The sequence below is a fragment of the Pseudophryne corroboree genome, chromosome 3 (assembly GCF_028390025.1).
Source record: "Pseudophryne corroboree isolate aPseCor3 chromosome 3, aPseCor3.hap2, whole genome shotgun sequence".
In the NCBI taxonomy this organism is placed as follows: domain Eukaryota; kingdom Metazoa; phylum Chordata; class Amphibia; order Anura; family Myobatrachidae; genus Pseudophryne; species Pseudophryne corroboree.
This window is the reverse complement of record NC_086446.1, coordinates 593,982,907-593,996,870: the sequence shown is the minus strand read 5'-3', so window position 1 is coordinate 593,996,870 and position 13,964 is coordinate 593,982,907. Positions and strand designations below refer to the sequence as shown.

At 45.9% G+C, this 13,964-nt stretch overlaps 1 protein-coding gene across 2 annotated transcripts in view; it reads right to left on the bottom strand.

Annotated features, from left to right (window-relative positions):
• ANAPC16 (anaphase promoting complex subunit 16) overlaps positions 1 to 13,964 on the bottom strand; it is a 64,488-nt gene that overhangs the window by 44,516 nt on the left and 6,008 nt on the right. For both annotated transcript variants that reach the window (XM_063961465.1, XM_063961466.1), the window contains exon 2: positions 8,671 to 8,821. In XM_063961465.1, coding sequence (XP_063817535.1) covers positions 8,671 to 8,812 — 142 coding nt within the window. In that variant the 5' untranslated portion in view covers positions 8,813 to 8,821. The remainder of the gene's footprint in view (positions 1 to 8,670; positions 8,822 to 13,964) is intronic.

Below are 13,964 nucleotides of genomic sequence, written 5' to 3'. Positions count from 1 at the left end.
GGTCCTTACGGAGTCCCCAACATCCTCTAGGACGTAAGAAAAATATGGTTTGAACAAAAGTATGAACATAAGCAGCATGCAGCTACAGGACAACCTGCATTACAGGGTAATTCTACTCTAACAACATATTAATAGCCAACAACCCTTACCAATAACAGAACCTCGGTGGGGGTCCCTCCTATTGAGGAAATCTTTCCAACAACATAGAAAGTTCTGAGCAGAACAAAAAGGTGACCATAGGTCACGGTTATATAGGGTGAAGCAACAAAAAAACTTCCCAGATTTTTAAGGTTAACAAAAAGGCTTGGTAAATGCTATTCAAAATGTTAGTACATAATCCAAAGGTGCATGAAGTACATTTTATTTTCAGTTGGTTTTGAATAGGATATCGTCATTTATTGGCGTATAGCAGCCTTCAGTTCATTAATGGTTTTTGGTCGATGTTTGTAGACCTCAGCTTTCAGGTTGGCTGTGTAGAGGCCTTTCATGAATCTGATGAGGATTGTTCTACGCCCAGTAACAAAGATTGTGCTTGTTAGCGCGGCCAAACAAATGAAAGGGAGCTTCATCAAGAAATTGCAGCAATAATGCCAGAAATGTCCCGCCAAGTGATGTGAAACTTCAGAAATCGACTCCAAAAGTGCATCACAAATGAAGGTCACCATCTGGGCGATGTCATATTCCAAACCAATTTAAAATAAACTGTATTCCATGCACTTTCAGATTATGTACTTAAATTTTTTATAGCATTTACCATGCTCTTTTTTTTCTATTAAACCTTTAAAATTGTCTCAGCCTGTACATAAGTTCCAGAACCAGGCTAAAATAAGAATTTACTTACCGATAATTATATTTCTCATAGTCCGTAGTGGATGCTGGGGACTCCGTAAGGACCATGGGGAATAGCAGCTCCGCAGGAGACTGGGCACAAAAGTAAAAGCTTTAGGACTACCTGGTGTGCACTGGCTCCTCCCCCTATGACCCTCCTCCAAGCCTCAGTTAGGATACTGTGCCCGGACGAGCGTACACAATAAGGAAGGATATTGAATCCCGGGTAAGACTCATACCAGCCACACCAATCACACCGTACAACCTGTGATCTGAACCCAGTTAACAGCATGATAACAGAGGAGCCTCTGAAAAGATGGCTCACAACAATAATAACCCGATTTTTGTAACAATAACTATGTACAAGTATTGCAGACAATCCGCACTTGGGATGGGCGCCCAGCATCCACTACGGACTATGAGAAATAGAATTATCGGTAAGTAAATTCTTATTTTCTCTAACGTCCTAAGTGGATGCTGGGGACTCCGTAAGGACCATGGGGATTATACCAAAGCTCCCAAACGGGCGGGAGAGTGCGGATGACTCTGCAGCACCGAATGAGAGAACTCAAGGTCCTCCTCAGCCAGGGTATCAAATTTGTAGAATTTAGCAAACGTGTTTGCCCCTGACCAAGTAGCTGCTCGGCAAAGTTGTAAAGCCGAGACCCCTCGGGCAGCCGCCCAAGATGAGCCCACCTTCCTTGTGGAATGGGCATTTACAGATTTTGGCTGTGGCAGGCCTGCCACAGAATGTGCAAGCTGAATTGTACTACAAATCCAGCGAGCAATAGTCTGCTTAGAAGCAGGAGCACCCAGCTTGTTGGGTGCATACAGGATAAATAGCGAGTCAGATTTTCTGACTCCAGCCGTCCTGGAAACATATATTTTCAGGGCCCTGACTACGTCCAGCAACTTGGAGTCCTCCAAGTCCCTAGTAGCCGCAGGCACCACAATAGGCTGGTTCAAGTGAAATGCTGAAACCACCTTAGGGAGAAATTGAGGACGAGTCCTCAATTCTGCCCTGTCCGTATGAAAAATTAGATAAGGGCTTTTATAGGATAAAGCCGCCAATTCTGAGACACGCCTGGCTGAAGCCAGGGCTAACAGCATTACCACCTTCCATGTGAGATATTTTAAGTCCACAGTGGAAAGTGGTTCAAACCAATGTGATTTTAGGAACCCCAAAACTACATTGAGATCCCAAGGTGCCACTGGAGGCACAAAAGGAGGCTGTATATGCAGTACTCCCTTGACAAACATCTGAACTTCAGGAACAGAAGCTAGTTCTTTTTGGAAGAATATTGACAGGGCCGAAATTTGAACCTTAATGGACCCTAATTTTAGGCCCATAGACAGTCCTGTTTGCAGGAAATGCAGGAATCGACCCAGTTGAAATTCCTCTGTAGAGGCCTTCCTGGCCTCGCACCACGCAACATATTTACGCCAAATACGGTGATAATGTTGTACGGTTACATCCTTCCTGGCTTTGATCAGGGTAGGGATGACTTCATCCGGAATGCCTTTTTCCTTCAGGATCCGGCGTTCAACCGCCATGCCGTCAAACGCAGCCGCGGTAAGTCTTGGAAGAGACAGGGTCCCTGCTGGAGCAGGTCCTTTCTTAGAGGTAGAGGCCACGGGTCCTCTGTGAGCATCTCTTGAAGTTCCGGGTACCAAGTCCTTCTTGGCCAATCCGGAGCCACGAGTATAGTCCTTACTCCTCTCCTTCTTATGATCCTCAGTACCTTGGGTATGAGAGGCAGAGGAGGGAACACATACACTGACTGGTACACCCATGGTGTTACCAGAGCGTCCACAGCTATTGCCTGAGGGTCCCTTGACCTGGCGCAATATCTGTCTAGTTTTTTGTTGAGGCGGGACGCCATCATGTCCACCTTTGGTTTTTCCCAACGGTTCACAATCATGTGGAAGACTTCTGGGTGAAGTCCCCACTCCCCCGGGTGGAGGTCGTGTCTGCTGAGGAAGTCTGCTTCCCAGTTGTCCACACCCGGAATGAACACTGCTGACAGTGCTATCACATGATTTTCTGCCCAGCGAAGAATCCTTGCAACTTCTGTCATTGCCCTCCTGCTTCTTGTGCCGCCCTGTCTGTTTACGTGGGCGACTGCCGTGATGTTGTCCGACTGGATCAGCACCGGCTGACCTTGAAGCAGAGGTCTTGCTAGGCTCAGAGCATTGTAGATGGCTCTTAGCTCCAGGATATTTATGTGAAGTGATGTCTCCAGGCTTGACCACAAGCCCTGGAAATTTCTTCCCTGTGTGACTGCTCCCCAGCCTCTCAGGCTGGCATCCGTGGTCACCAGGACCCAGTCCTGAATGCCGAATCTGCGGCCCTCTAGAAGATGAGCACTCTGCAACCACCACAGGAGAGACACCCTTGTCCTTGGAGACAGGGTTATCCGCTGATGCATCTGAAGATGCGATCCGGACCATTTGTCCAGCAGATCCCACTGAAAAGTTCTTGCGTGGAATCTGCCGAATGGAATCGCTTCGTAAGAAGCCACCATTTTTCCAAGGACCCTTGTGCATTGATGCACTGACACTTGGCCTGGTTTTAGGAGGTTCCTGACTAGCTCGGATAACTCCCTGGCTTTCTCCTCCGGGAGAAACACCTTTTTCTGGACTGTGTCCAGAATCATCCCTAGGAACAGCAGACGTGTCGTCGGAATCAGCTGCGATTTTGGAATATTTAGAATCCACCCGTGCTGTCGTAGCACTACTTGAGATAGTGCTACTCCGACCTCTAACTGTTCCCTGGACCTTGCCCTTATCAGGAGATCGTCCAAGTAAGGGATAATTAAGACGCCTTTTCTTCGAAGAAGAATCATCATTTCGGCCATTACCTTGGTAAAGACCCGGGGTGCCGTGGACAATCCAAACGGCAGCGTCTGAAACTGATAGTGACAGTTCTGTACCACAAACCTGAGGTACCCTTGGTGAGAAGGGCAAATTGGGACATGGAGGTAAGCATCCTTGATGTCCAGAGACACCATATAGTCCCCTTCTTCCAGGTTCGCTATCACTGCTCTGAGTGACTCCATCTTGAATTTGAACCTTTGTATGTAAGTGTTCAAGGATTTCAGATTTAAAATAGGTCTCACCGAGCCGTCCGGCTTCGGTACCACAAACAGCGTGGAATAATACCCCTTTCCCTGTTGTAGGAGGGGTACCTTGATTATCACCTGCTGGGAATACAGCTTGTGAATGGCTTCCAATACCGCCTCCCTGTCGGAGGGAGACGTTGGTAAAGCAGACTTCAGGAACCGGCGAGGGGGAGACGTCTCGAATTCCAATTTGTACCCCTGAGATACTACCTGCAGGATCCAGGGGTCCACTTGCGAGTGAGCCCACTGCGCGCTGAAATTCTTGAGACGACCCCCCACCGTACCTGAGTCCGCTTGTAAGGCCCCAGCGTCATGCTGAGGACTTGGCAGAAGCGGGGGAGGGCTTCTGTTCCTGGGAAGAGGCTGCCTGCTGCAGTCTTTTTCCCCTTCCTCTGCCCCGGGGCAGATATGAGTGGCCTTTTGCCCGCTTGCCCTTATGGGGACGAAAGGATTGAGCCTGAAAAGACGGTGTCTTTTTCTGCTGAGAGGTGACCTGGGGTAAAAAGGTGGATTTCCCAGCCGTTGCCGTGGCCACCAGGTCCGATAGACCGACCCCAAATAACTCCTCCCCTTTATACGGCAATACTTCCATATGCCGTTTGGAATCCGCATCACCTGACCACTGTCGCGTCCATAACCCTCTTCTGGCAGAAATGGACAGCACACTTACTCTTGATGCCAGAGTGCAAATATCCCTCTGTGCATCTCGCATATATAGAAATGCATCCTTTAAATGCTCTATAGTCAATAATATACTGTCCCTGTCCAGGGTATCAATATTTTCAGTCAGGGAATCCGACCAAGCCACCCCAGCACTGCACATCCAGGCTGAGGCGATTGCTGGTCTCAGTATAACACCAGTATGTGTGTATATACTTTTTAGGATATTTTTCAGCTTCCTATCAGCTGGCTCCTTGAGGGCGGCCGTATCCGGAGACGGTAACGCCACTTGTTTTGATAAGCGTGTGAGCGCCTTATCTACCCTAGGGGGTGTTTCCAAACGCGCCCTAACCTCTGGCGGGAAAGGGTATAATGCCAATAATTTTTTAGAAATTAGCAGTTTTTTATCGGGGGAAACCCACGCTTCATCACACACCTCATTTAATTCATCTGATTCAGGAAAAACTACGGGTAGTTTTTTCACACCCCACATAATACCCTTTTTTGTGGTACTTGTAGTATCAGAAATGTTCAAAACCTCCTTCATTGCCGTGATCATGTAACGTGTGGCCCTACTGGAAAATACGTTTGTTTCCTCACCGTCGACACTGGAGTCAGTGTCCGTGTCTGGGTCTGTGTCGACCATCTGAGGTAACGGGCGCTTTAGAGCCCCTGACGGTGTTTGAGACGCCTGGACAGGTATTAACTGTTTTTCCGGCTGTCTCATGTCGTCAACAGTCTTTTATAAAGTGCTGACGCTATCACGTAATTCCTTCCATACGACCATCCAGTCAGGTGTTGACTCCCTAGGGGGTGACATCACTATTACAGGCAATTGCTCCGCCTCCATACCATTTTCCTCCTCATACATGTCGACACAACGTACCGACACACAGCACACACACAGGGAATGCTCTGATAGAGGACAGGACCCCACTAGCCCTTTGGGGAGACAGAGGGAGAGTTTGCCAGCACACACCAGAGCGCTATATATATACAGGGATAACCTTATTTAAGTGTTTTTCCCTTATATAGCTGCTGTATTATTAATCTGCCAAATTTAGTGCCCCCCCTCTCTTGTTTTACCCTGTTTCTGTAGTGCAGGACTGCAGGGGAGAGCCAGGGAGCTTCCCTCCAACGGAGCTGTGAGGGAAAATGGCGCTTGTGTGCTGAGGAGATAGGCTCCGCCCCCTTCTCGGCGGCCTTTCTCCCGCTTTTTTAAGGAAAAACTGGCAGGGGTTAAATGCATCCATATAGCCCAGGAGCTATATGTGATGTATTTTTAGCCATCTAAGGTGTTTTTATTGCGTCTCAGGGCGCCCCCCCCCCAGCGCCCTGCACCCTCAGTGACCGGAGTGTGAAGTGTGCTTAGAGCAATGGCGCACAGCTGCGGTGCTGTGCGCTACCTTATTGAAGACAGGACGTCTTCTGCCGCCGATTTCCCGGACCTCTTCAGTCTTCTGGCTCTGTAAGGGGGCCGGCGGCGCGGCTCTGGGACCCATCCATGGCTGGGCCTGTGATCGTCCCTCTGGAGCTAATGTCCAGTAGCCTAAGAAGCCCAATCCACTCTGCACGCAGGTGAGTTCGCTTCTTCTCCCCTTAGTCCCTCGGTGCAGTGAGCCTGTTGCCAGCAGGTCTCACTGAAAATAAAAAACCTAAAACTAAACTTTTCACTAAGCAGCTCAGGAGAGCCACCTAGTGTGCACCCTTCTCGTTCGGGCACAAAAATCTAACTGAGGCTTGGAGGAGGGTCATAGGGGGAGGAGCCAGTGCACACCAGGTAGTCCTAAAGCTTTTACTTTTGTGCCCAGTCTCCTGCGGAGCCGCTATTCCCCATGGTACTTACGGAGTCCCCAGCATCCACTTAGGACGTTAGAGAAATACAGTGACTGGTGGGTTCTGAACAGAAGGTACCTACCATTTGTAGTAAATGCAGTGGTTTATGTGGAAAAAAACTGCATTTGTTTTGTGTTACTAGCTGCAAACTATTGCACCATGCTAGCCTATAAACTGTGTTGCCCTTTACTGGCCAGTTCAGAAGATTCCAACTACATGATATTAGGGCTCACTCTGTAATACTGCATTTAGGTGCAAAACCTGCACCTCAGCAATTGTCTTAAGTTTTACACTGTCGATGCAGGCTGGGCTTATTGGTTGCTGGTGTTTAGTGCATATTTGGTGCCTAAATGCGAGATGGCTAATATATACACTGCAAACAGAGCTAGGTGCACAAGTGTGTCTAATTAACCTCCAAGCTGGGTAGGACAAATAAAAAATCACGGGCACGTGTAGAGTAACTCCCTGTAACTTGATTTGACAGATCAAATGGGGAATTTGGTTGCAAAGAAGAAGGGAGAGGATGTACGGCAGGAGAGGAAGAGAATACATGCTTTCAGCAGACCTAGGACCAAATGTATTAAGCTTTAACAACAGATAAAGTGGAGACGAATAATGAGAGGTAAAGTACCAGCCAATCAGCTCCTAGCTGTCATTTTTCAAACCCAGCCTGTTACATGACAGTTAGAAAGATAATTGGCTGGTCATTTATCACTCTTTATCCGTCTCCACTTTATAACTTTTTAAGGCTTAATACATTTGGGCCATAAAGACTAATTGGCAATTAATTGCAATGCACAATAATGCAGTTTTAGGCACTTCAGCTTCCAAACAGTAACATGCTTAATGAAGAGACCAAACATTTAAGTCTATTTACTAAGCTTTGGATGGAGATAAAGTGGATTGAGATAAAGTGCCAGCCAATCAGCACCTAACTGTTATTTTTCAAATACAGCTTGTGACATAGCAGTTAGACGCTGATTGCCTTGTACTTTATCTCCACCTATTTTATCTCCATCCAAGGATTAGTAAATAGACCCCTCAGTTTGAAATATGACAGTTAGGAGCAGATTGGCTGGTACTTTATCTCTGTCCACTTTACCTCCATCCAAGGCTTAGTAAATAGACCACATTGTCTTGAAAGGATGCAAATTATAACTGCTTAGTCTGGCACTATTTTTCTTCTCTGTTCTAACAAACATTGGTTTGCTTTATCACTTTCTTGGGAATGATAGCATTGCCCTCTAGTGGCAGATTAGCTAACTGTGTGGAAATTGTTAACTGTAGTGTTTACATGAAGAAAATAAATCTAGGATGTTGAACAGAACTATACTGAATGATAGAAAAACTGCGAATTATAGAGGACTGATAATTTTCTTTGGAATACTCCATGACAGCCTTTACAATTGGTAGCTTATCTTCTAAGTTAGGTAAAAGGTACGTAGGTAAAAAACAAAACATTATCTGGATAGTATTTAATGCAATGCTACTGTTCCCCTATGTCTTTGTAAGGTCTGCTATGAAATATTGAAGGGGAAAAAATACATGATTATGGATGAAAAATGGCAATGTGTTGTCTACATATACAGGCCACAGCAGCCAATATATCCTATTTCCTGCTTATTTTCTCCTCTGTAAGGAAATATTTCTGATCTTCAGACGCCTTTTTCTGTAAATCTCTCACTGCCGTGACCTGCTCATGCTCTCCTACTTCCCCCTCCTCCCAACAGCTGCCGCCTTAGGACCACATACTGGTGGACCTCATGCATACTACTCTGGGACCTGCCATCATGGAGCCATTCCCATGGATAGTTGCAAGTAATACTGAATCTAAGTAAGTGGCAATTACTACCATCACCCCATGGGAAGCAGTGTCCCACAGATAGAGGAGAAATATGCACTTACACTGTATTAACATTCATCTGTCTGTATCACACTAAACGTGATTTTGTCAACAGTTCCTGTTTTGAAGATATCCTGTAGAGCTGAAATGAATATAAACTTAATAACACAGTAATAAATCTTTGGTGGAAATCAATTGCGGGTGAAGGGTACAACTGGGGCTGCAAGCAGTCATGTGCAAGTTCGGGCTGTGGCACCGATTCGCTGGGTGAAGACATCTTCCCGCAACTGAATTCTCCCTTTTGAGCCCGTGTAGCAAAAAACTTTGATCAGCATATCTGGCTGTTAGCAGAAGAAACAATTTCCCATCAACTCAGGTTACCTTCCAACATCTCCCCTGCTGCTTTCGGACACGTGAAGAGTGCCTTCCGTGGAGGAGCCAGGTCCGAAACACTGAAACCAGACCCTGTGACAGAGCTCCCGCTGACACCTCCAGCTGAAGAGGACGAAGATGAGGCAGCCATTTTAAACAGCTTTTGAAATAAAAAAAAGCACAATGAATAAGAGAAATATACATTTGACTAAAGTACTACGAAACCATAAATCCAGCAACATACAGATATGTCCTCATAAATCTTTGCTGCAGTCATGCCAAACAGCCCTTCCTGGCACACCAGGTCGCAAGAGAATTTTTTAGGCCGGGCGTCTCTTTTGCTGAAAATGTGTCTTCTTCGCAACGCTATGTGACTAGGACGCACGAGGAGACTGCGCTTGTTAATTGGATATATGACACTTGTATGTTATTATGTATGACTGAGTATCTGAATCTGTACAGGAAGTGCTACAATGAAGCACCTGCAGCGTCTTCCAATACAAGTTCTGTTCTGCTCTGTATACAAACTCGTTCACACACAATATATAAGTGTATATAAAGTGTCATATATAAATTTAATCAGCAGAGTCTCCTTGTGCGTCCTAGCTGCATTCCATTGCGAATAAGATGCATTTTTTTGGCAAAATAGCAATAGCAGAGTTGCATGGGACCTGGCAGCTTGCGCATGCCAGGCATCTCATGCTGTATGGCATATTGAGGCTACATGTATTAGGACACATGTGTAAGGATGTTTCTTACATTTGCAGGTAACAGTCATCTTACCTGTAAACAAATGGAACAGTTGCCACTTTCCAGTTAATATTGTGTCCCAGATACAATTATTATGACCATTTAAGGCTGGTTACCCACTAGAATGATACTGGCATATTGTCATACTGGAATGACAAATCATGCATATTGTCTAGTGTGTATGCGCGATCGCATGCTCCCATATGACATCTTTTGGTTGACCATGCAGCACGGCCAACCAGAAGATATCGTGTACGACCCGGTACAGTGTACTGAAGGAACGAGAGATCGTTCCGTCATTCATTAAATCGCTCAGCATGTACCGGCAATCTCTGATAGTCCGGAGCGAAGGGAAATCACCCTGACCATCTACACAATTGGCAGTTGTTCTAATGTGTAACCGGTCTAAGAAAGCAAATACAGGAGAAGCACTCCAAGAAGATCATACGGTGAAAATAAAGCATCTGTTTTACTTATTGTCACATAAATGTAATAAAGGCAATAGGTTATTTTTATCATTTTTTTTTACTTTTCCTTATTGGGAGGCTCACAAATGTTGCAAATAGACAATGAAGGATCCCGTGTTAGATATAGCATTACACTGTCACTAATTTGTGCAACTGAGAGTTTTAAGCAACAAATCATTTTTTTTTATTTTTTTTTTAGCCGTTGTATTGAGCTACAGAAAACATCTTTCTTTTAAAATCTCTAAAATAGCTGCTGAGTTGTTTTCCCTCTCATTGCATGCTTTGTGAGAAAAGAATGAGGCTTTTATGTATTGGACTTCATTAAAAGTGTCTTTTATTCTAGAAGAAATCCAAGAATCACATTGATAACGAACTTTACAGCAGTAGCAAAAGTATTCTGCACAAAATGTAGGAAAGTACTGAGGGCCTAATACAGATATGACCGCTGCTGTGCATTTTCGCACAGCGGGCGATCAGATCCGGACTGCGCACGCGCCTGTGCCACAATGCGCAGGCGCGTTGGACGGCTACAACGGGCATCGGCGGTCAGCGATGGATGGTGCAAAGGATCCATTCACACGGGCGTTCGCAAGGTGATTGACAGGAAGAGGCCGTTTGTGGGTGGCAACTGACCGTTTTCAGAGTGTGTCCGGAAAAACGCAGGCGGGCTCAAGCGTTTTGACCGAGAGTGTCTAACGTCACTCCGGACCCAATCAGAAGGATTCAATTGCACTGGAAGAGTAAGTCCTGTGCTGCGCACAGACTGCCCAAACTGATTTTGTGCAGCTCTGCTACACATAGGAACACACACTTGCACAGCGAAAATACACTCCACCTGTAGGCGGCGACTATCTGATCACAGGACTGCAAAAAATGCAGCCCAGCAATCAGATCTGAATTAGGCCCTAAAATAGGGTCTTCTTTTACCACCAAACCTACAGCGGACTAATGGCCCATTTCAGGTTCAGTTGTAAATTTGCAGATCGGATGATATCAGCCATCTGCACAAGTGGTGCGTACGAGACATGAAATTATTCTGCGTTCGCATCTTGTCAAGGTGCGATCACAGATTGATTGACAGGTGGTGGGAGTTCAGGGGCGTACACATTGCGTTTGCTGGGAATGGTTGCGAAAATGCAGGTGTGTCATGGCCATTTTCAGGGCGTACATTTGACGCCAGCTGCAAATACTGAGACTTAAAACATGGTTTCCGGTGCAACTGCATTCTCATTATTGTGAGTAGACCTGGGTCAACTGCAACTGTGAATGGTGATCGATTTTTGCAATGCATTTGCAATTCTGTGGCTGCATTTGCAGAATTGAGAAATGCATCAGTGGGCGGATTGTTCTGTGCAGACTTTTTACATGCTGGGCAGCTACAATCGCAACTGAATAAGGCCCTAAGGGGGACATGTACTAAGCAGTGATAAAAGTGGAGAAGTGAGCCAGTGGAGAAGTTGCCCATGGCAACCAATCAGCATTGACATTACATTTTATAATTTGCATACTATAAAAGTATACAGATCAGCTGATTGGTTGCCATGGGCAACTTCTTCACTGGCCCACTTCTCCGCTTTTATCACTGCTTAGTACATGTCCCACTTAGTTTACAGAGAGCCCACATCCAGCATAACTGGAGTCTGTTAGTACTGTCAAAAGATGGCATACACACTGCAGGAACATAAGTGATCTGCAGTCACATTCCAAGTGTAGTTATTAACATACCCAATAATACTGCAATTATTAGGCATTACAGGCATCGACATGTACTGCAATCAGAGGCGTAACTAGCACGGGGCGAACAGGACACGTGACCTGGGCGCCCCGGCAGACCCGGCAGAGGAAGGCGCCGCCAACCACCGTACCAAAGTGACTCACTACACTGCAGCAAGCCACACCCGATCTCCCTAGGCTGGAGAGGAGATTACCACATGACGCCGGCACCGCCGTTGGGTGCAGCAGTGTCGTCACTTGTCTCCTGGCTCTGAGGCTTGCTGCTGCAGAGATCCGAGTGATACGTGGGAGCAGCTGGCATGTGCTTCCCATATGGCGGAAGGAGAGGAGCCAGCGGCTGCTGCAGGTAGTGGGGCTGGCCGCCTGCTCTTCCTGCCCAACGTTGGTCGGTAGTCTCTTTCCAGGAGCAACAGCTGGAGAACGCTGGGACATCAGCACGGCTCATGCGGCAGGGCAGGTATGTGTGGCCCAGTGAACTCCCTCCCTCTCACTCCCAATGCACGGGCCTCCGGACTGAAGCAAAGTGTGCGGCGCAGGATGGGGCAGGTGGCGCTCTCCCTTCCCCGGGCTCTTCCAGGTGCAGCTCCGCAGCCGTCTTTCTCCCGGAGCAGAGCCTGGCTAACTGGCAGCTGGGCTGTGGCGGCGCTCTCCACGAGCGGCCTCAGCCCTGGGACAAGGTGGCCCTACTACTGATGAATGAACCCAGCTTTCTGGAGGCCTGGTCCTCCGGCTGGCTAAGCTGGAGGTGGTCACTGCCTTCCTCAATGCAACATCCGGAGAGGACGCCAGCGGGGATCAGGTCTGTCTCATGTGCGTGCCTCATGTATTATTGTGTGTGTGTATCTATCTATCTATCATGTGTGTATGTATGTATGTATGTATGTATGTATGTATCTATCTATCTATCTATCTATCATGTGTGTGTGATGTATGCATGTATCATGTGTATGTGATGTATGTATTGTTTGTGTGTGATTTATGTATCTATCTATCTATCTATCTATCTAGTGTTCATTCTAGCACCCTGCACCTTTCAAAATCCATGCAGTTCCTCTTTCCTGCCTGGGGTGTCGCTCTCAGCTGTGATGCTTCTCAGCACACTGATCTGTTACTCAGTACTGTGATACAGACCTGTGTGTGCTGAGAAGCACCAGAGCAGAGAGCGACACCCCAGGCAGGAAAGAGGAACTGCAAAGGATTTGAAAGGTGCAGGGTGCTAGAATGTACTCTATCTATCTATCTATCTATCTATCTATCTATCTATCGTGTGTGTAATGCACACATGTATGTATCATATGTGTGTGATGTATGTATCTATGTATCTATCTATCTATCATGTGTGTGTGATGTATCTATCTATCTATCTATCTATCTATCATGTGTGTGTGATGTATGTATGTATCTATCTATCTATCTATCTATCTATCTAGTGTGTGTGTGTGTGTGTGTGTGTGTGTGTGTGATTTACTGTGTGTGATGTATGTATGTATGTATGTATGTATGTATGCATCGTGTGTGATGTATGTATGCATCATGTGTGTGTGTTGTATGTATGTATGCATCATGTGTGATGTATGCAGTGTGTGTGTGTGTGTGTGTGTGTGTGTGTGATGTATGTATGTATGTATGCATCATGTGTGTGTGATGTAGGCATGCATCATGTGTGTGTGTGTGTGTGATGTATGCATGCATCATGTGTGTGATGTATGTATGTATGTATGCATCATGCATGTGTGTGATGTATGTATGTATGTATGTATGCATCATGCGTGTGTGTGATGTATTTATGAATGTATGTATGTATGTATGATGTGTGTGATGTATGTATGCATCATGTGTGTGTGATGTATGTATGTATGTATGTATGTATGCATCATGCGTGTGTGTGATGTATGTATGCATCCATCATGTGTGTGCGTGTGTGTGTGTGTGAGATGTATGTATGCATCATGTGTGTGTGTGTGATGTATGTATGTGTGTATGTATGTGTGATGTATGTATATATCTATGATGTGTGTGCGAGGTGTATGTATGTATCATGTGTGTGTGATGTATCTATCTATCTATCTATCTATCTATCTATCGTGTGTGTGATGTATGTATGTATGTATGTATGTGTGTGTGTGTGTGATGTATCTATCTATCTATTGTGTGTGTGTGTGATCTATCTATCTATCTATCTATCTATCTATCTATCTATCTATCTATCTATCGTGTATGTATGTATCATGTATACAATGCAATGCTGTTCTCTATGTTGTAGAAAACTCTGAAGCCCCCTGTGAAGGGGCTTCTAATGTTTGTAATAATGTCCTGTGGGGGCTGTTATTGTGTATAATACATCTGTATTAT